Raw genomic sequence first — 23,411 nt, 5'->3', positions numbered from 1 at the left:
CAGGTGGTTAAAGCTCTAGGCTAGCTGGCAGACAGGTGGTTAAAGCTCAAGGCTAGCTAGCAGACAGGTGATTAATAAAGCTCAAGGCTAGCTGGCAGACAGGTGGTTAAAGCTCAAGGCTAGCTGGCAGACAGGTGGTTAAAGCTCTAGGCTAGCTGTCAGACAGGTGATTAATAAAGCTCTAGGCTAGCTGGCAGACAGGTGGTTAAAGCTCTAGGCTAGCTGGCAGACAGGTGATTAAAGCTCTAGGCTAGCTGGCAGACAGGTGGTTAATAAAGCTCTAGGCTAGCTGGCAGACAGGTGGTTAAAGCTCAAGGCTAGCTGGCAGACAGGTGGTTAAAGCTCTAGGCTAGCTGGCAAACAGATTAAGGTAGTTGGCCCAGATACGGAGTGTGTTGCACGACAGAGAGATGAAGGGAGAGAGAAAGTGGAGATGGGGGAGAGAGAGCTGAGAGGGAGACAGAGAGACAGAGTTCCCGGCCCCTCCATCCATCCATCGCTCTCCTCTCTACATCCCTCCATCTCTATCCTCTCCACTCCCTCCATTGCTCTCCTCTCTAAATCCTCTCCTCCCTCAATCTCTCTGCTCCGCCTCCCTCCCTCCCTCCCTCTCCTCTGCTCCGCCTCCCCCCATCCTCTACTATCTGCTCTGCCTCCTATCCTCTACTATCTTCTCCCTCCCTCCCTCCATCCCTCCCTCCATCCCTCTCTCCCTCCCTCCATCCCTCCCTCCATCCCTCTAGCCCTCCCTCCATCTCTCTAGCCCTCCCTCCATCTCTCTAGCCCTCCCTCCATCTCTCTAGCCCTCCCTCCCTCCCTCCATCCCTCCCTCCCTCCATCCCTCCATCCCTCCATCTCTCTAGCACTCCCTCCCTCCCTCCCTCTATCCCTCCCTCCATCCCTCCCTCTATCCCTCCATCCCTCTATCCCTCCCTCCCTCCCTCTATCCCTCCCTCCCTCTCTCTATCCCTCCCTCCATCCCTCTATCCCTCCCTCTATCCCTCCATCCCTCTATCCCTCCCTCCATCTCTCTATCCCTCCCTCCATCCCTCTATCCCTCCCTCTATCCCTCTATCCCTCCCTCCATCCCTCTATCCCTCCCTCCATCCCTCTATCCCTCCCTCCATCCCTCTATCCCTCCCTCCCTCTATCCCTCCCTCCATCCCTCCCTCTATCCCTCTATCCCTCCCTCCCTCCATCCCTCCATCCCTCTATCCCTCCCTCCATCTCTCTATCCCTCCCTCCATCCCTCTATCCATCCCTCCCTCCATCCCTCTATCCCTCTCTCTATCCCTCCCTCCCTCCCTCTATCCCTCCCTCCATCCCTCTATCCCTCCCTCTATCCCTCCCTCCATCCCTCTATCCCTCCCTCCCTCTATCCCTCTATCCCTCCCTCCCTCCATCCCTCTATCCCTCCCTCCATCCCTCTATCCCTCCCTCCATCCCTCTATCCCTCCCTCCATCCCTCCATCCCTCTATCCCTCCCTCCCTCCCTCTATCCCTCCATCCCTCTATCCCTCCCTCTATCCCTCCATCTCTCTAGCCCTCCCTCCATCCCTCTATCCCTCCCTCCATCCCTCCCTCTATCCCTCTATCCCTCCCTCCCTCCCTCCCTCTATCCCTCCCTCCCTCCCTCTATCCCTCCCTCCCTCCCTCTAGCCCTCCCTCCATCTCTCTATCCCTCCCTCCATCCCTCTATTCCTCCCTCCATCCCTCTATCCCTCCCTCCCTCTCTCTATCCCTCCCTCCCTCCATCCCTCTATCCCTCCCTCCATCTCTCTATCCCTCCCTCCATCTCTCTATCCCTCCCTCCATCTCTCTATCCCTCCCTCCATCTCTCTATCCCTCCCTCCATCTCTCTAGCCCTCCCTCCATCTCTCTAGCCCTCCCTCCATCTCTCTAGCCCTCCCTCCATCCCTCCATCCCTCTATCCCTCCCTCCCTCCATCCCTCTATCCCTCCCTCCCTCTATCCCTCCCTCCCTCTATCCCTCCCTCCCTCCCTCTAGCCCTCCCTCCATCTCTCTAGCCCTCCCTCCATCCCTCTATCCCTCCCTCCATCTCCTCTCCTCATCCTCCAGCCCCTCCTCTGTAGACCACTGCCGCCTGGTAACAGACCCAGCCAGACTGCTATTTCTAGGAAGCAGGTCGCTCCTCCGGTTGCTCTCTCTCTGTCCTTTTAAAAATCAGAGAGAGAGTTGCTCATTTCATTTTTCACACAATCATATAACCCAATTCTGACATGTAAATGAAGACGGTGTTTCAGGACCAGCTGTAGAGAGATGGCTCAGAACACATGTCGTTATGTTAGTCTAACCATCCATTCCCTGGTTCGATAAAGTCCCGAGTTTTCAGTGGATGAAGGCCTTTGAAAATGCTAGAAAAACATTTAGGGTTGCAGAAGAGATTCAGAGAAGAGTAGTCAATAGTGATTTGTTCATTTTTAAGGAATTATTCTGATGTGTAATAAAGCGAAATGTTTTTCGTCAGAGAAATAAAAGACAGTTCTTTACTGAACGATAATAAACGGTTTGACTCCATGTTCTACTGCTATGAAGGCAGAGCTGGACTTCCATAACTTTATGTGTGTCAGAAAGATGGTTAATGACCTCCTTAAAGTTACTGTGTGTGTGTGTGTGTGTGTGTGTATGTGTGTGTGCGCGTCTGACCTCCTCAAAGTCGTCGCTGCACCAGAGGGGGATGGGCGTGCCCCAATAGCGGTTCCTGGAAACGGCCCAATCACGCGCATCCCTCAGCCAGTTACCAAAACGACGCTCCCGCACAAACTCAGGAACCCTGGGAGGAGAGGAGTGAGTCAGCGAGAGAAGGGGGGAGAGAGAGAGACAGGAGGGGTGGGGGGAGAGAGAGAGAGACAGGAGGGGTGGGGGGAGAGAGAGAGAGACAGGAGGGGTGGGGGGAGAGAGAGAGAGAGAGCGAGAGAGAGGAGGGGTGAGAGAGAACCACTGTTAGCTTGATGGAGAATCAGATCAATGATAAACAAAACATAAGCCCCAAATGGCACCCTATTCCCTACATATTATATAGCGCGCCCTATTCAGGACCCAGACAGACCGGCGGAGACGAGGTCCGGGGAGACGAGGTTCCGGGGAGACGAGGTTCCGGGGAGACGAGGTTCCGGGGAGACGAGGTTCCGGGGAGACGAGGTGCGGGGAGATGAGGTGCGGGGAGACCAGGGAGACGAGGTTCCGGGGAGACGAGGTCCGGACAGACCGGGGTGACGAGGTTCCGGGGAGACGAGGTGTGGGGAGACGAGGTTCCGGGGAGAGACGAGGTTCCGGGGAGAGACGAGGTTCCGGGGAGACGAGGTTCCGGGGAGACGAGGTTCGGGGAGACGAGGTCCAGACAGACCGGGGTGACGAGGTTCCGGGGAGACGAGGTGTGGGGAGACGAGGTTCCGGGGAGAGACGAGCTTCGGGGGAGACGAGGTTCCGGGGAGAGACGAGCTTCGGGGGAGACGAGGTTCCGGGGAGACGAGGTGTGGGGAGACGAGGTGTGGGGAGATGAGGTCCAGACAGACCGGGGAGACGAGGTCCAGACAGACCCGGGAGACGAGGTACGGGGAGACGAGGTTCCGGGGAGACCGGGGAGACGAGGTCCGGGGAGACGAGGTCCGGGGAGACGAGGGTTCGGGGAGACGAGGGTACGGGGAGACGAGGGTACGGGGAGACCGGGGAGATGAGGTTCGGGGAGACGAGGTCCGGGGAGACGAGGTCCGGGGAGACGAGGTCCGGGGAGACGAGGTTCGGGGAGACGAGGTCCGGGGAGACGAGGTCCGGGGAGACGAGGTCCGGGGAGACGAGGTTCGGGGAGACGAGGTTCCGTGGAGACGAGGTTCGGGGAGACGAGGTCCGCGGAGACGAGGTCCGGACAGACCGTGGAGACGAGGTCCGCGGAGACGAGGTTCGGGGAGACGAGGTACGGGGAGGCGAGGTCCAGACAGACCGGGGAGGCGAGGTCCGGACAGACCGTGGAGACGAGGTCCACGGAGACGAGGTTCGGGGAGACGAGGTGAGGGGAGACGAGGTCCGGGGAGACGAGGTACGGGGAGACGAGGTCCGGGGAGACGAGGTCCGGGGAGACGAGGTCCGGGGAGACCGGGGAGACGAGGTCCGGGGAGACGAGGTTCCGTGGAGACGAGGTTCCGTGGAGACGAGGTTCGGGGAGACGAGGTCCGCGGAGACGAGGTCCGCGGAGACGAGGTCCGGACAGACCGTGGAGACGAGGTCCGCGGAGACGAGGTTCGGGGAGACGAGGTACGGGGAGGCGAGGTCCAGACAGACCGGGGAGGCGAGGTCCGGACAGACCGTGGAGACGAGGTCCGCGGAGACGAGGTTCGGGGAGGCGAGGTTCGGGGAGGCGAGGTCCGGACAGACCGGGGAGACGAGGTACGGACAGACCGGGGAGACGAGGTACGGACAGACCGGGGAGACGAGGTACGGACAGACCGGGGAGACGAGGTACGGACAGACCGGGGAGACGAGGTTCGGGGAGATGAGGTTCGGGGAGACCGGGGTGACGAGGTTCCGGGGAGACGAGGTTCCGGGGAGAGACGAGGTTCCGTGGAGACGAGGTTCCGCGGAGACGAGGTTCCGCGGAGACGAGGTTCCGGGGAGACGAGGTCCGGGGAGACGAGGTCCGGGGAGACGAGGTCCGGGGAGACGAGGTCCGGGGAGACGAGGTCCGGGGAGACGAGGTCCGGGGAGACGAGGTCCGGGGAGACGAGGTCCGGGGAGACGAGGTCCGCGGAGACGAGGTTCGGGGAGACGAGGTTCGGGGAGGCGAGGTCCAGACAGACCGGGGAGAGACGAGGTCCGGGGAGACGAGGTTATCCTGTATCAGAATGAGAAAAAAAAAACATTCCTCTAGACAGACATCAGGTTATACAAGACTGCCTTATGTAATATAATTGAACAAGTCTGTCAGCCAGGGATGGGAAGACCCAACATAATTTCAGTGATTTAACAGAAGAGCCAAAACTAGAAAGACTACCACTGAAACTAGCAGGCAACAGCAGCAACATGTCATTATCCATCTGGCCTCTATTAGATATCTCTAGTTGGTTAAACTGGTCTGATCTGGTCTGGTCTGAACTGGTCTGAACTGGTCTGATCTGGTCTGATCTGGTCTGGTCTGCTCTGAACTGGTCTGAACTGGTCCGATCTACTCTGATCTGGTCTGATCTGAACTGGTCTGATGAGGTCATCTTTCACCTGGGGAGCAGACTGGCCTGAACTCAACCAAAAAAAAGGCCAACAGAACAGCCGGAAATCCCATGAAGATGTTATTATCTTCTTATATCTTCTCTGGGTCTCATTCCTACATTGCCATTTTGTACTATGAATGAACAGTTCATTTCAGTACACAGTAGAACAAAGAGTGATAATGAAATGTGATGGGACTGACTCCATTTCACTGAACTACATTTTGCCATGACTGACACAACATGGCCGACTTCCTGACAAGTAACACAACTAACAGTCCCCTTGTGTCCCAATCATATGCTTTTAAATCTGTGTTGGGGTAGTGCACACGTCAGGGAAAAAGGACTGGAGAATTGGGACCAAGGACTCATTAACACTATGACCTGACATAATCTCAGTGATTAAATATAAAGCTAGTTGCTTTACATATTAGGAAAGACTAAGACAGAAACTAGAACAGAGTAGCATTGACTATATCCAGCTGGCCTCTAGTTCATTTTCTAAATAAACCGAGATGCATTTTCTTCTTCAAGGTTAAACGCCCCCCCCGTCCAGGTTAAAAGCTCCCCCCCTCGTCCAGGTTTAAAGCTCCCCCCCTCGTCCAGGTTAAAAGCCCCCCCCCCCGTCCAGGTTAAAAGCTCCCCCCTTGTCCAGGTTAAAAGCTCCCCCCCTCGTCCAGGTTAAAAGCCCCCCCCCATCCAGGTTAAAAGCTCCCCCCATCCAGGTTAAAAGCCCCCCCCCATCCAGGTTAAAAGCTCCCCCCATCCAGGTTAAAAGCCCCCCCCCATCCAGGTTAAAAGCCCCCTTCCAGGCATCTTCTCCCTCTTTCTCTCCTTTTTCCTTGAGTGAGTCCCAAATGGCACCCTATTCCCTGTATAGTGCCCTACTGTTAACCAGGCCCAGGTTAAACCTAGTGCACTACTGTTGACCATGCCCAGGTTAAATCTAGTGCACTACTGTTAACCAGGCCCAGGTTAAACCTAGTGCACTATAAAGGGACTGGCGTGCCATTTGGGACAGAAGCTTTCTGTTTTTGGGACAAGCCGCTCCCATCTCAGCCACAGGAGAATACATCCCTGTAAATGGCATCAGGTTCCTCTAGTAGTCCAATGAGTTCAACAATTCCCATTTGTGAGAAGCATTTCCATTTAAAAAAAAATCTATGGAATTATTTCTCCCCACTATCACCCTCTCTAGCCATCCTAAATGGACAATTTACAGTGTGCTGCTGTCCTGTGCGGTCTCGTGCTAGATAAAGGAACGGAGGTATCCAACCTCTACAGAGACCCAAATGACCCAGAGCAACACGGCCGCAGAGCAACACGGCCGCAGAGCTGGCACATTTCCCTGCAGGGTGTATAGTCCAATACAGATGTACCAAGTCTGGTTCTAAAAATAACATTAATTAGCTCGATAATGAAAAAATAAAAAATGTAACCCTACATTCTGTGAGAAAAAAAAACTGATCAACTCCAAAACAAAAGTCAGACCAAAATACGATGCTATGAAATGTAATTTACATCATATAGAACTTCAAATAATTCAATAATTAAGGATTTAAATTAAATGCAGAGCAGGTGGACATCAGGACACTAGCTATAATCAACAGCCCACCAACAAAGAACCCAAAACAATGAGAAACAGTGATGTACTGGGCTGTCCACACCACCGCCTGGTATAGAGGTCCTGGATGATAGGGGGTCCGGCCCCAGTGATGTACTGAGCTGTCTTCGCCACCTGGTATAGAGGTCCTGGATGGTAGGGGGTCCGTCCCCAGTGATGTACTGGGCTGTCCACACCACCGCCTGGTATAGAGGTCCTGGATGGCAGGGGGTCCGTCCCCAGTGATGTACTGGGCTGTCCACACCACCGCCTGGTATAGAGGTCCTGGATGATAGGGGGTCCAGCCCCAGTGATGTACTGGGCTGTCCACACCACCGCCTGGTATAGAGGTTCTGGATGATAGGGGGTCCGGCCCCAGTGATGTACTGGGCTGTCCACACCACCGCCTGGTATAGAGGTTCTGGATGGTAGGTGGTCCGGCCCCAGTGATGTACTGGGCTGTCCACACCACCGCCTGGTATAGAGGTCCTGGATGATAGGGGGTCCGGCCCTAGTGATGTACTGAGCTGTCCACACCACCGCCTGGTATAGAGGTCCTGGATGATAGGGGGTCCGTCCCCTGTGATGTACTGGGCTGTCCACACCACCGCCTGGTATAGAGGTCCTGGATGATAGGGGGTCCGGCCCCAGTGATGTACTGGGCTGTCCACACCACCGCCTGGTATAGAGGTCCTGGATGATAGGGGGTCCCTCCCCTGTGATGTACTGGGCTGTCCACACCACCTTCTGTAGTGCCTTGCGGTCGGATGCCAAATCAGTTGCCATAACAAGCAGCGATGCAGCCAGTCAAGATGCTCTCAATGGTGCAGCTGTAGAACGCTGAGGATTTGAGGGCCCCGTGCCAAAATCTTCTTTATTAGAGGAGAGGAGAAGAGAAGAGGCGCCACCTCACAAAGAACCAGAACAATCATCAGTACAGATTCCTGCTGTGTAGTTGAGAATATGTCATGATATATGGAGTGTAGATGGAGGGGTTTGGCATGACAGTGTAGATTGGGGGGGTTTGGCATGACAGTGTAGATTGGGGGGGTTTGGCATGACAGTGTAGATTGGGGGGTTATTGGGGGGGTTTGGTATGACAGTGTAGATGGAGGGGTTTGGCATGACAGTGTAGATTGGGGGGTTATTGGGGGGGTTTGGCATGACAGTGTAGATGGAGGGGTTTGGCATGACAGTGTAGATTGGGGGGTTATTGGGGGGGTTTGGCATGACAGTGTAGATTGGAGGGGTTTGGCATGACAGTGTAAATGGAGGGGTTTGGCATGACAGTGTAGATTGGGGGGGTTTGGCATGACAGTGTAGATTGGGGGGGTTTGGCATGACAGTGTAGATTGGGGGGGTTTGGCATGACAGTGTAGATTGGGGGGTTATTGGGGGGGTTTGGCATGACAGTGTAGATGGAGGGGTTTGGCATGACAGTGTAGATTGGGGGATTTGGCATGACAGTGTAGATTGGGGGGTTTGGCATGACAGTGTAGATTGGGGGGGTTTGGCATGACAGTGTAGATTGGGGGGGTTTGGCATGACAGTGTAGATTGGGGGGTTTGGCATGACAGTGTAGATGGAGGGGTTTGGCATGACAGTGTAGATTGGGGGGGTTTGGCATGACAGTGTAGATGGAGGGGTTTGGCATGACAGTGTAGATTGGGGGGTTATTGGGGGGGTTTGGCATGACAGTGTAGATGGAGGGGTTTGGCATGACAGTGTAGATTGGGGGGTTATTGGGGGGGGGTTTGGCATGACAGTGTAGATGGAGGGGTTTGGCATGACAGTGTAGATTGGGGGATTTGGCATGACAGTGTAGATTGGGGGGTTTGGCATGACAGTGTAGATTGGGGGGGTTTGGCATGACAGTGTAGATTGGGGGGGTTTGGCATGACAGTGTAGATTGGGGGGGTTTGGCATGACAGTGTAGATGGAGGGGTTTGGCATGACAGTGTAGATGGAGGGGTTTGGCATGACAGTGTAGATTGGGGGGGTTTGGCATGACAGTGTAGATTGGGGGGTTTGGCATGACAGTGTAGATTGGGTTTGGCATGACAGTGTAGCTTGGGGGGTTTGGCATGACAGTGTAGATGGAGGGGTTTGGCATGACAGTGTAGATTGGGTTTGGCATGACAGTGTAGCTTGGGGGGTTTGGCATGACAGTGTAGATGGAGGGGTTGGCATGACAGTGTAGATTGGGGGGTTTGGCATGACAGTGTAGCTTGGGGGGTTTGGCATGACAGTGTAGATTGGGGGGGTTTGGCATGACATAGCCAAATGTTTACGACATCAGCATGACACACACACACACACACACACACACACACACACACACACTTGCCCCCGGTGATGCGTTGTGCAGGCCGCACCACCCTCTGGAGAGCCTTCCGGTTGTGGGCGGTGCAGTTGCCTTACCAGGCGGTGATACAGCCCGACAGGGTGCTCTCGATTGTGCATCTGTAAAAGTTTTAGGTGACAAGCCAAATTTCTTCAGCCTCCTGAGGTTCTTCACCACACTGTCTGTGTGGGTGGAACCATTTCAGTTTGTCCGTGATGTGTACGCCGAGGAACTTAAAACTTTCCACCTTCTCCACTACTGTCCCGTCGATGTGGATGGGGGGAGGTGCTCCCTTTGCTGTGTCCTGAAGTCCACGATCATCTCCTTTGTTTTGTTGACTTTGAATGAGAGGTTGTTTTCCCGAAACCACACTCCGAGGGCCCTCACCACCTCCCTGTAGGCCGTCTCGTCGTTGTTGGTAATCAAGCCTACCACTGTAGTGTCGTCTGCAAACTTGATGATTGAGTTGGAAGCGTGCATGGCCACGCAGTCATGGGTGAGCAGGGAGTACAGGAGAGGGCTGAGAATGCACCCTTGTGGGGCCCCAGTGTTGAGGATCAGAGAAGTGGAGATGTTTCCTGCCTTCACCACCTGGGGGCATTCCATCAGGAAGTCCAGGACCCAATTGCACAGGGTGGTGTTGAGACCCAGGGCCTCCAGCTTGATGATGAGTTTGAAGGGTACTATGGTGTTGAAGGCTGAGCTGTAGTCAATGAACAGCATTCTTACATAGTTATTCCTCTTGTCTAGATGGGATAGGGCAGTGTGCAGTGTGATGGCGACTGCGTCGTCTGTGGACCTGTTGGGCAGCATGTAAACTGAAGTGGGTCTAGGGTGGCCGGTAAGGTGGAGGTGATATGATCCTTGACTAGTCTCTCAAAGCACTTCATGATGACAGTTACCTTTGCTTTCTTGGGAACAGGAACAATGGTGGACATCTTGAAGCAAGTGGGGACAGCAGACTGGGATAGGGAGAGATTGAATATGTCCCTAAAGACGCCAGCCAGTTGGTCTGCACATGCTCTGAGGACGCGGCTAGGGATGCCGTCTGGAGCAACAGCCTTGCGAGGGTTAAAACGTTTAAATGTTTTACTCACGTTAGCTATGGAGAAGGAGAGTGTGGGGGGTGCAGTCCTTGTTAGCGGGCCGCGATGGTAGCACTGTATTATCTTCAAAGTGGGCAAAGAAAGTGTTTAGTTTGTCTGGGTGACGGTGTCAGCGACGCGGCTGATTTTCCCTTTGTAATCCGTGATTGACTGTGGACCAACATACGTCTCGTGTCTGAGCCGTTGAATTGCGACTCCACTCCGCATTTTGCTTGTTTGATTGCCTTTGCGGAGGGAATAACTACACTGTTTATATTCAGTCATATTCCCAGACCTCTTTCCGTGGTTAAATGTGGTGGTTCGCGCTTTCAGTTTTGCGCGAATGCTGCCATCCATCCACGGTTTCTGGTTAGGGTAGGTTTTAATAGTCACAGTGGGTACGACATATCCAATGCACTTCCTTATAAAAACTCACTCACTGAGTCAGCGTATAGATCAAATCAAATCAAATTTATTTATATAGCCCTTCGTACATCAGCTGAAATCTCAAAGTGCTGTACAGAAACCCAGCCTAAAACCCCAAACAGCAAGCAATGCATGTGAAAGAAGCACGGTGGCTGGGAAAAACTCCCTAGGAAAAACTCCTGAGAAAGGCCAAAAACCTAGGAAGAAACCTAGAGAGGAACCAGGCTATGAGGGGTGGCCAGTCCTCTTCTGGCTGTGCCGGGTGGATATTATAACAGAACATGGTCAAGATGTTAAAATGTTATTCTCTGAGGCTGACCGGAAACATATCCCAGTCCGCGTGATCAAAACAACCTTGAAGCGTGGATTCCCGATTGGTCAGACCAGCGTTGAATGGTTCTAGTCACTGGTACATCCTGTTTGAGTTCCTGCCTATAAGATGGTAGGAGGAAGATGGCGTCATGGTCGGATTTGCCGAAGGGGGGGGAGGGCTTCGTACGCATCGCGGAAGTTAGAGTAGCAGTGATCCAGTGTTTTACCCCCGTGCGTAGTGTAATCAATATGCTGATAGAATTTAGGTAGCCTTGTTCTCAAATTTGCTTTGTTAAAATCCCCAGCTAAAATAAACGCAGCCTCAGGATATATGGTTTCCAGTTTTACATGGATTCCAGTGAACTTCCTTGAGGGCCGTCTTGGTGTCTGCTTGAGTGGGAATGTACACAGCTGTGACGATAACTGACAAGAATTCTCTTTGGAGGTAAAATGGCCGACATTTGATGGTAAGGAATTCTAGGTCGGGTGAGCAGAAGGACTTGAGTTCCTGTATGTTGTTATGATTACACCATGAGTCATTAATAATAAAACATACGCCCCCGCCATTCCTCTTCCCAGAGAGGTGTTCATCTTTGTCGGTGCGATGCATGGAGAAGCGCGGTGGCTGAACCAATTCCGACAACATATCCGGAGAGAGCCATGTTTCCGTGAAACGGAGAATGTTACAATCTCTGATGTCTCTCTGGAAGGCAACCCTTGCTCTAATTTCGTCTACCTTGTTGTCAAGAGACTGGACATTGGCGAGTAGTATACTCGAAAGCAGTGGGCGATGTGCACGTCTACGGAGCCTGACCAGGAGGCCGCTCCGTCTGCAGCGCCGTTGTTTTGGGTCGACTACTGGAATTAGATCCAATGTCCTGGGTGTTGGTACGGACAGAGGATCCTCTTCGGGAAAGTCGTATTCCTGGTCGTAATGTTGGTAAATTGACGTCGCTCTTATATCCAATAGCATAAGAGTAACAATTTAAGAAACAATACAGAAAAAAACTAAATACTGCATAGTTTCCTAAGGACTCGAAGCGAGGCGGCCATCTCTGTCGGCGCCATCTTGTAGTAGATAGCAGGTCTTAGCAGTAGGACTTGACTGTCTCTGTATGGTAATATATAGTAGATAGCAGGTCTTGACTGTCTCTGTATGGTAATATATAGTAGATAACAGGTCTTGACTGTCTCTGTATGGTAATATGTAGTAGATAGCAGGTCTTAACAGCAGGTCTTGACTGTCTCTGTATGGTAATATATAGTAGATAGCAGGTCTTAACAGCAGGTCTTGACTGTCTCTGTATGGTAATATATAGTAGATAGCAGGTCTTGACTGTCTCTGTATAGTAATATATAGTAGATAGCAGGTCTTGACTGTCTCTGTATGGTAATATATAGTAGATAGCAGGTCTTAACAGTGGGTCTTGACTGTCTCTGTATAGTAATATATAGTAGATAGCAGGTCTTGACTGTCTCTGTATAGTAATATATAGTAGATAGCAGGTCTTGACTGTCTCTGTATGGTAATATATAGTAGATAGCAGGTCTTAACAGTGGGACTTGACTGTCTCTGTATGGTAATATATAGTAGATAGCAGGTCTTAACAGCAGGTCTTGACTGTCTCTGTATGGTAATATATAGTAGATAGCAGGTCTTGACTGTCTCTGTATAGTAATATATAGTAGATAGCAGGTCTTGACTGTCTCTGTATGGTAATATATAGTAGATAGCAGGTCTTAACAGTGGGTCTTGACTGTCTCTGTATAGTAATATATAGTAGATAGCAGGTCTTGACTGTCTCTGTATAGTAATATATAGTAGATAGCAGGTCTTAACAGCAGGTCTTGACTGTCTCTGTATGGTAATATATAGTAGATAGCAGGTCTTAACAGCAGGTCTTGACTGTCTCTGTATGGTAATATATAGTAGATAGCAGGTCTTGACTGTCTCTGTATAGTAATATATAGTAGATAGCAGGTCTTGACTGTCTCTGTATGGTAATATATAGTAGATAGCAGGTCTTAACAGTGGGTCTTGACTGTCTCTGTATAGTAATATATAGTAGATAGCAGGTCTTGACTGTCTCTGTATAGTAATATATAGTAGATAGCAGGTCTTGACTGTCTCTGTATGGTAATATATAGTAGATAGCAGGTCTTAGCAGTGGGTCTTGACTCTCTGTATGGTAATATGTAGTAGATAGCAGGTCTTGACTGTCTCTGTATGGTAATATGTAGTAGATAGCAGGTCTTAACAGTGGGAGTTGGATGTACGGTAGGACAGAAGTAAAGAGGATATTAGATCTTGTAACAGGTCTTACCAATAGCATTTGTCATTGTTTTCCAGCAGCTTCTCCACCATGTGTTCCACCCTAATAAACCAGCTGGGAACAGCCTTGTAGATCAGAGGAGTGTCAGATCTGTAGGATACAAACATATATTACACTTACACACACACACACACCTACTCATTCAAGGGTTTTTCTTTATTTTCTACATTGTAGAAAAATTGTGAAGACATCAACACTATGAAATAAAACATATGGAATCATGTAGTAACCAAAAAGTGTTAAAAAAAATAAATCATAATATATTTTCAATTTGAGATTCTTCAAAGTAGCCTCCCGTTGCCTTAATGACAGCCGGGTGATTGTGAAGGCCAAATTTGGACTCATCAGACCAAAGGACAGATTTCCACTGGTCTAATGTCCATTGCTCGTGTTTCTTGGCCCAAGCAAGTCTCTTCTTGCTATTGGCGTCCTTTAGTAGTGGTTTCTTTGCAGCAATTCGTCCATGAAGACCTGATTCACACAGTCTCCTCTGAACAGTTGATGTTGAGATGTGTCTGTTACTTGAACTCTGTGAAGCATTTATTTGGGCTACAATTTTATGAGGCTGGTAACTCTAATGAACTTATCCTCTGCAGCAGAGGTAACTCTGGGTCTTCCTTTCCTGTGGTGGTCCTCATGAGAGCCAGTTTCATCACAGCGCTTGATGGTTTTTGCGACTGCACTTGAAGAAACTTTCAAAGTAGTTGAAATTTCCTGGATTGACTGACCTTCATGTCTTAAAGTAATGATGGACTGTTGTTTCTCTTTGCTTATTTGAGCTGTTCTTGCCATAATATGGACTTGGTCTTTTACCAAATAGGGCTATCTTCTGTAACCACCCCAACCTCGTCACAACACAACTGATTGGCTTAAACTCATTAAGAAGGAAATAAATTCCACAAATTAACTTTTAAGAAACACCTGTTAATGGAAATGCATTCCAGGTGACTTACCTCATGAAGCTGGTTGAGTAGCCACCCTTTGCTTGTCATCAAGGCAAACGGAGGCTACTTTGAAGAATCTCAATAAAAATATATATATTTTGATTTGTTTAACACTTTTTTGGTTACTACATGATTCCATATGTGTTATTTCATAGTTTTGATGTCTTCACTATTATTCTACAATGTAGAAAATAGTAAGAATAAAGAAAAACCCTGGAATGAGTAGGTGTGTCCAAACTTTTGACTGGTACTATATATAATATATATATAATATATATAATATATATATATATATATATATAATATATATATATATATATATATAAATAATTAAATGTAAAATATACTAATACTATACTAATAAATCAGCTGGGAACAGCCTTGTAGATCAGAGGAGTGTCAGACAGAGGGTGAGGAGGAAGAGAGCGAGGAAGAGGAGAGGGAGAGGAGAGCGAGGCAGAGGGAGAGGAAGAGGGAGAGGAAGAGGGAGAGGAAGAGGAGAGGGAGAGGAAGAGGAAGAGGAGAGGGAGAGGAGAGGGAGAGGAAGAGGAGAGGGAGAGGGAGAGGAAGAGGAAGAGGGAGAGGGAGAGGAGAGGAGAGGGAGAGGGAGAGGGAGAGGGAGAGGGAGAGGGAGAGGGAGAGGGAGAGGGAGAGGGAGAGGGAGAGGAGAGGAGAGGGAGAGGGAGAGGGAGAGGGAGAGGGAGAGGGAGAGGGAGAGGGAGAGGGAGAGGGAGAGGGAGAGGGAGAGGGAGAGGGAGAGGGAGAGGGAGAGGGAGAGGAGAGGGAGAGGGAGAGGGAGAGGGAGAGGGAGAGGGAGAGGGAGAGGAGAGGAGAGGGAGAGGAAGAGGGAGAGGAAGAGGGAGAGGGAGAGGAAGAGGAAGAGGAAGAGGGAGAGGAAGAGGAAGAGGAGAGGGAGAGGGAGAGGAGAGGGAGAGGGAGAGGAAGAGGAAGAGGGAGAGGGAGAGGGAGAGGGAGAGGGAGAGGGAGAGGAAGAGGGAGAGGGAGAGGGAGAGGGAGAGGGAGAGGGAGAGGAAAGCTTCTCTTCATACTCTTTAACGCTACAGGAACGCTACCACTGACCGGAAGGCCATCAGACAGACCTACTAGGAAGTGTTTTCTTGGAGTTACTAGGAAGACTGACCTCCAACAGAAAGGGTAGCTATGCTTGAAAGTGCTGCTGTTGACCAGACGACCCTGTTCCTTCAGCCATTTGATGATGTTCTTGTCAGCATCCTACAGGAGAGGGGAAAACACTGTGAGATTGCTGCTCGGCTGAAAACTTCACCCAACTTCCCAGGTTTATCAGAAATTGGAGTTGGAGGATTCCCTCTCTGCTTACTCCTTCCTGATTCTGGGAATCCTCCAACCACGATTTTTTTTGGGGAAAAAAAAATGGGAATTTCGGAAGTTTGTGATTTTGCCACCCTATACAACAAACAGAATTACAATGACAGACTACAGTTCAGTACCAGCTGACAGAAACAGGAGAGGAGACAGACATGTCCCAGAATACAGTTCAGTACCAGCTGACAGAGAGATAGGAGAGGAGACATATCCCAGAATACAGTTCAGTACCAGCTGACAGAGAGATAGGAGAGGAGACAGAGTGTTTGGGGAGGAGGAGGAGGAGGAAGGTTTAACTGCTCTCCTTTACACTTTGTTTAGTATAGTAAATCAAACCAGCAATTACTCTGTTAGGTAATACCATTTTTCACACTTTCATTTCTGTTCCTTTTTACTCTCCATATCCCAGCAGCCCTAAAGCTGCTCATATATTATCTAGGCTTGTCTTGCGTTTTACAAATGATCTTTCTAAAACAGGAGAACGGATTGATTCAGTTTAGTGGAAACGGGTCAAATGTGTGTTTGTGTGTCCAGTGTGTCAATGTCCAGCGTGAGTGTCCAGCGAGTATGTGTGTGTGTGTGTATGTCCAGTGTCCGTGTACAGCGTGTCCAGTTTGTGAATGTCCCATGTGTGTGTCCAGTGTGTCCATGTGTGTGTCCATGTGTGTGTCCATGTGTGTGTCCATGTGTGTGTCCATGTGTGTGTCCATGTGTGTGTCCATGTGTGTGTCCATGTGTGTGTCCAGTGTGTGTCCATGTGTGTGTCCATGTGTGTGTCCATGTGTGTGTCCATGTGTGTGTCCAGTGTGTGTCCATGTGTGTGTCCATGTGTGTGTCCAGTGTGTACTTCCTGGCAGCAGACTGGAAGTGCATGGTCCTTCCTGTCTGATACATAATTGATTTAGGGAGTCTTCTCTTAACCTCCAAAGTGTGTGTGTGTGTGTATATATATATATATGTATGTGTGTGTGTGTGTGTGTGTGTGTGTATATATATATGTGTGTGTGTGTGTGTGTGTGTGTGTGTGTGTGTGTGTGTGTGTGTGTCAGTGTGTGTAGTGTGTTTCTTAACCTCCAAAATCAACGCCGCCTGGGACAACGCTAGGCGGTGCATCAACTATCTATCTGGGTCCTTCAGATGGGTTAACCCCTAAATGACTTTCTCTGCCTCCAGGTTAGAGAAATGGGCCAGTAAATCCAAGGGTTGCCAGCTCAAATCCCAGGTGGTGCATATCTATTCTAGGGCCCTGCTGCTTTGCCTGGCAGATGTGTTAAACCAGGTGCTAACTTCCTCATAAAGGCACAGCGGTAGCCTCAAGGTTAGAGAAGCAGGCCAGTAAATCGAAGGGTTGCCAGTTCAAATCCCAGACGGTGATGAAAACCATGACATCAAATGTTGTGTGTTCTCTTAAAAACTATTTAGGTCAAACTACCAATTCCCCCCAAAAAAGTGAGTTTTTAATAACGTTTTTATTATTTCTGGCATTTAAAACTGATGGTTAGTTAAAATCCACTTTTAAACTATTTCTGTCGTCATATCAAGGCAACCAAAGAACTACAGCACGGCTGAGGGGGGACCAGCACCAGCTGTGATTCGACCAATCAGACAGCACGGCTGAGTGGGGGACTAGCACCAGCTGTGATTCGACCAATCAGAGAGCACGGCTGAGGGGAGACCAGCACCAGCTGTGATTCTACCAATCAGAGAGCACGGCTGAGGGGAGACCAGCACCAGTTGTGATTCGACCAATCAGAGAGCACGGCTGAGGGGGGACCAGCACCAGCTGTGATTCGACCAATCAGAGAGTAGTGAAGCGCTGACAGACAAGCAGGTGTGCTTCCCCCCGTCCCTCTACAGGCCTTCCCTGTGGCTCAGTTGGTAGAGCATGTTGTTTGCAACGCCAGGGTTGTGGGTTCGATTCCCACGGGGGACCAGTACGGAGAGAAGAAAATGTATGAAATGTATGCATTCACTACTCTGGATAAGAGCGTCTGCTAAATGATTAAAATGTAAATGTAAAAAATACTGAAACCTCAGTAGGCCCAGTGAAACACTGACCCCTGCTACAGCGGTCCTGTATAATCTCCTGCTACAGCGGTCCTGTATAATCTCCTGCTACAGCGGTCCTGTATAATCCCCTGCTACAGTGGTCCTGTATAATCTCCTGCTACAGCGGTCCTGTATAATCTCCTGCTACAGCGGTCCTGTATAATCCCCTGGGACTCCTGCTACAGCGGTCTGTCAGTGGTCCTGTATAATCCCCTGCTACAGCGGTCCTGTATAATCCCCTGGGACTCCTGCTACAGCGGTCTGTCAGTGGTCCTGTATAATCTCCTGCTACAGCGGTCCTGTATAATCCCCTGCTACAGCGATCCTGTATAATCCCCTGGGACTCCTGCTACAGCGGTCCTGTATAATCCCCTGCTACAGCGGTCCTGTATAATCCCCTGGGACTCCTGCTACAGCGGTCTGTCAGTGGTCCTGTATAATCCCCTGCTACAGCGGTCCTGTATAATCCCCTGCTACAGCGGTCCTGTATAATCCCCTGGGACTCCTGCTACAGCGGTCTGTCAGTGGTCCTGTATAATCCCCTGCTACAGCGGTCCTGTATAATCTCCTGCTACAGCGGTCCTGTATAATCCCCTGCTACAGCGGTCCTGTATAATCCCCTGCTACAGTGGTCCTGTATAATCCCCTGCTACAGCGGTTCTGTATAATCCCCTGCTACAGCGGTTCTGTATAATCCCCTGCTACAGCGGTCCTGTATAATCCCCTGCTATAGCGGTCCTGTATAATCCCCTGCTACAGCGGTCCTGTATAATCCCCTGCTATAGCGGTCCTGTATAATCCCCTGCTACAGCGGTCCTGTATAATCCCCTGGGACTCCTGCTACAGCGGTCTGTCAGTGGTCCTGTATAATCCCCTGCTACAGCGGTCCTGTATAATCCCCTGGGACTCCTGCTACAGCGGCCTGTCAGTGGTCCTGTATAATCTCCTGCTACAGTGGTCCTGTGTGACTCCTGCTACAGCGGTCCTGTATAATCCCCTGCTACAGCGGTCCTGTATAATCCCCTGCTACAGCGATCCTGTATAATCCCCTGGGACTCCTGCTACAGCGGTCCTGTATAATCCCCTGCTACAGCGGTCCTGTATAATCCCCTGGGACTCCTGCTACAGCGGTCTGTCAGTGGTCCTGTATAATCCCCTGCTACAGCGGTCCTGTATAATCTCCTGCTACAGCGGTCCTGTATAATCCCCTGCTACAGCGGTCCTGTATAATCTCCTGCTACAGCGGTCCTGTATAATCCCCTGCTACAGCGGTCCTGTATAATCCCCTGCTACAGCGGTCCTGTATAATCTCCTGCTACAGCGGTCCTGTATAATCCCCTGGGACTCCTGCTACAGCGGTCTGTCAGTGGACCTGTATAATCCCTGCTACAGCAGTCCTGTATAATCCCCTGGGACTCCTGCTACAGCGGCCTGTCAGTGGTCCTGTATAATCTCCTGCTACAGTGGTCCTGTATGACTCCTGCTACAGCGGTCCTGTATAATCCCCTGCTACAGCGGTCCTGTATAATCCCCTGCTACAGCGATCCTGTATAATCCCCTGGGACTCCTGCTACAGCGGTCCTGTATAATCCCCTGCTACAGCGGTCCTGTATAATCCCCTGCTACAGTGGTCCTGTATAATCCCCTGGGACTCCCTGCTACAGTGGTCTGTCAGCAGTTCTGACGTCCAAACATCACACGTGCACTACAAATTCTGAGAGCTCTCAGAGCCCACACACACAGACAGGACAGACAGACAGACAGGACAGACCTACCTTGACATACTGTCCCACAAAGTCAGTGACTTCATCAGTGAAGCACCCAGAGGAGTCGACAGGACAGATGGGAGCCTGGTCTCTCTGGCAGACGCTGTTCTCCATACAGACGCGGTAATCATCCTAGAACAAACACAGATATATATATATTATACATTAGACTGGATGATGTGATCTTCCTGTAACAGCGAGCGTGGAGGACTTCTTCTATACTAGGATTCTTCATTAGCCCAGCTTTATTGTAAAGATGTGGCATACGACCACAAACTTATCTTTTATTTCAGCTCATGAAACATGAGACAAACACTTTACATGTTGCGTTTATTTTTTATAGTTCAGTATATATATATATATATTTCTTTTAAAAGCCCAATCTGTCACAGCACCACGGAATCTATTTAGCATTTTTGAAAAATGGGTCAAATCTCTTGGTGTTCCTGTAGGAGTGTTTATTCCTATAGCAGTCCATTCTATCTTAATGAGAACAGAGAGACAGACAGAGAGACAGAGAGAGAGACAGACAGAGAGAGAGACAGACAGAGAGAGAGACAGACAGAGAGAGAGAGACAGAGAGAGAGACAGAGAGAGAAGAGACAGAGAGAGAAGAGAGAGAGAGAGAGAGAGAGAGAGAGAGAGAGAGAGAGAGAGAGACAGAGAGAGAGACAGACTTGCAAAACAAGATTTCATCAAATGGGACAAACACCCCATTGAAACCCTACATGCAGAGTTCTGTAAGATTCTCCTACGTGTCCAGAGGAAAACTACAAACAATGCATGCAGGGCAGAATTAGGCCAATATCCACTAATAATAAAAACTCAAAAAAGAGCAATTAAGTTTTGGAAACATCTAAAATACAGTGACCCCCTCTCATATCATTACCAAGCCCTGCAATGCCAAGAGCTGAGCAAAGAAAAGAGTCCCCTCATCCAGCTGGTCCTGGGGCTGAGTTCACAAACCTGTTCTACTAACACACTGAAGCCTCAGGACCACAATCAAGACAAAACTACATTGCTTATTGGGAAACACAAGCACAAACACAAAGCAAAATGCAGTGCTATCTGGCCCTAAATCGACAGTACACTATGGCTAAATATTTGACCATGGTTACTGATCAAAACCTTAGAAAAACCTTGACAAAGTACAGGCTCAGTGAGCACAGCCTTGCCATTGAGAAGGGTAGACACAGGAAAACCTGGCTCCCTGTAGAGGAAAGGCTGTGCAACCACTGCACAACAGCAGAACCTGAGACGGAGCTGCATTTCCTGACAAAATGTCAAAAATATAAAACAATTAGAGAGTGTCATTTCCCCAAATTTGAAATCCTTATTCAAGGTTTTAAAGACCTCTCTGATGAGGATAGGCTACCCATCCTGTTGGGGGAGGACGCAGAGAGCTGTGGGTTGGCAGCGCACTACATTGCTGCCTGCCATAAGTTGAGGGACAGTGTCTGACAGACCAATAAACCTGCACATGTCCTCAACTGTATGATTATTGTTATTGTTGAATGTATGGTTATATTGACCGTTGGTTATTGTTGTTACTGTTGTCCCGTTGACAATTTTTGATTCTCATTTTTATTTATTTTTTATATTGTAAATATCCGAAGTAAGCTTTGGCAATATGTACATTGTTACGTCATGCCAATAAAGCGAATTGAATTGAATTGAATTGAATTGACAGAGAGACAGAGAGAGAGACAGAGAGAGAGAGAGAGTGAGAGAGAGAGAGACAGAGAGAGAGACACAGAGAGAGAGACAGAGAGGGACAGAGAGAGAGGGGCCGAGTGAGGGGGTAGAAAGCAGAGTTATAGTTACCAGCTCCAGCCTACCAGCTCCAGCCTACCAGCTCCAGTCTACCAGCTCCAGTCTACCAGCTCCAGTCTACCAGCTCCAGCCTACCTGCTCCAGCCTACCTGCTCCAGCCTACCTGCTCCAGCCTACCTGCTCTAGCCTACCTGCTCCAGCCTACCTGCTCTAGCCTACCTGCTCCAGCCTACCAGCTCCAGTCTAGGACTGTCTGTCTGTCCTTGTCAAGAACACCTGCAGCTAATACCCCTGAAGTCTGACAGTAGCTACAGTAACGACGAGGGGGGGCCACCAGGGACCAGTAACGACGAGGGGGGGCCACCAGGGACCAGTAACGACGAGGGGGGGGCCACCAGGGACCAGTAACGACGAGGGGGGGCCACCAGGGACCAGTAACGACGAGGGGGGCCCACCAGGGACCAGTAACGACGAGGGGGGCCCACCAGGGACCAGTAACGACGAGGGGGGGCCACCAGGGACCAGTAACGACGAGGGGGGGCCACCAGGGAACAGTAACGATGAGGGGGGGCCACCAGGGACCAGTAACGACGAGGGGGGGCCACCAGGGACCAGTAACGACGAGGGGGGGCCACCAGGGACCAGTAACGACGAGGGGGGGCCACCAGGGACCAGTAACGACGAGGGGGGGCCACCAGAGACCAGTAACGACGAGGGGGGGGCCACCAGGGACCAGTAACGACGAGCATCTCTCCTTAGCCTCTTTTACTAGTGCAATACTCAGTCTAGTGGGGGGTAGACATCCATACAGAAGAGCGTTACCATATTATTTATGACAATATTGTATTAACTCCCAAGTATTGATTCTCTAGAAATATATATTTTGGGGGGGGGGGGGGGGCGATGACTTGTTTTCCTTATAGGTCTCTGGTCTCTCTGCAGCAGACACATGGTGATCAATATGTTTGGAACATTGAATCGCAATACATACCGTATCATGATATAATATCGTGAGTTCCCTGGGCATTTCCTAGCCCTAGTTATTAACACATGCTGCATTCCAGGCACCCTGTTCCTCATGTAGTCGACGACCAGGGCCTGGTCAAAGGTAGTGCACTATATAGGGAATAGGGTGCCATTTGGGACAGAAAAAAAAAACAGTCTCAACATCCCCCTACCTTTCTGTAATATCGGACTGAGAACAACTCTATAAATCTACCCGGCAACCGCCAACCAATCAACAAACAGCCCTCTGAATACTTGAGCCTGTCAGAAGCCAGCAAGGATGTGCTACTGTAATTACAGTGTGGTGCAGAGGGAGCCGGAATGGTGGTTTGTGTCAATGTCTGTTATTCATTTCCTCCTCCACCAACTTGTTCTCAGATCACGTTGTTTGATGGAAATATGTACTATACAGGACGTGAACAAATCAATACATTGAATTAAAAAAAAAATATCAACAAATCATATACTCACAGCTCCAAAGTATGGAGCCTGGTGGACGACTCCTGTCCCCTCCTCCTCTCTGACATAGTTATCCATCACCACCTGGAAGGCCCCCGTCTCCCCGCACTGCAGAGGACATGTTATTACCTGTTATAATACAGTCTCCCCGCACTACAGAGGACATGTTATAATACAGTCTCCCCACACTACAGAGGACATGTTATAATACAGTCTCCCCACACTACAGAGGACATGTTATTACCTGTTATAATACAGTCTCCCCACACTACAGAGGACATGTTATAATACAGTCTCCCCACACTACAGAGGACATGTTATAATACAGTCTCCCCACACTACAGAGGACATGTTATAATACAGTCTCCCCACACTACAGAGGACATGTTATAATACAGTCTCCCCACACTACAGAGGACATGTTATAATACAGTCTCCCCGCACTACAGAGGACATGTTATAATACAGTCTCCCCACACTACAGAGGACATGTTATAATACAGTCTCCCCACACTGCAGAGGACATGTTATAATACAGTCTCCCCACACTACAGAGGACATGTTATTACCCGTCATAATACAGTCTCCCCACACTACAGAGGACATGTTATAATACAGTCTCCCCACACTGCAGAGGACATGTTATAATACAGTCTCCCCGCACTACAGAGGACATGTTATTACCTGTTATAATAGTCTCCCCACACTACAGAGGACATGTTATAATACAGTCTCCCCACACTGCAGAG

General features: G+C 50.0%; 1 protein-coding gene across 1 annotated transcript in view; it reads right to left on the bottom strand.

Moving 5' to 3' along the window:
* iars1 (isoleucyl-tRNA synthetase 1) overlaps positions 1 to 23,411 on the bottom strand; it is a 130,177-nt gene that overhangs the window by 75,403 nt on the left and 31,363 nt on the right. Inside the window, exons 10-14 of the mRNA XM_029692807.1 lie at positions 22,675 to 22,770; positions 19,435 to 19,557; positions 15,408 to 15,499; positions 13,314 to 13,412; positions 2,668 to 2,794 (exon numbers count right to left, since the gene is read on the bottom strand). Coding sequence (XP_029548667.1) covers positions 2,668 to 2,794; positions 13,314 to 13,412; positions 15,408 to 15,499; positions 19,435 to 19,557; positions 22,675 to 22,770 — 537 coding nt within the window. The remainder of the gene's footprint in view (positions 1 to 2,667; positions 2,795 to 13,313; positions 13,413 to 15,407; positions 15,500 to 19,434; positions 19,558 to 22,674; positions 22,771 to 23,411) is intronic.

The sequence above is a fragment of the Salmo trutta genome, chromosome 16 (assembly GCF_901001165.1).
Source record: "Salmo trutta chromosome 16, fSalTru1.1, whole genome shotgun sequence".
NCBI classification, from domain to species: Eukaryota; Metazoa; Chordata; class Actinopteri; order Salmoniformes; family Salmonidae; genus Salmo; species Salmo trutta.
Note: the sequence above shows the minus strand (reverse complement) of the source record. Positions and strands in the feature narration are given on the sequence as shown.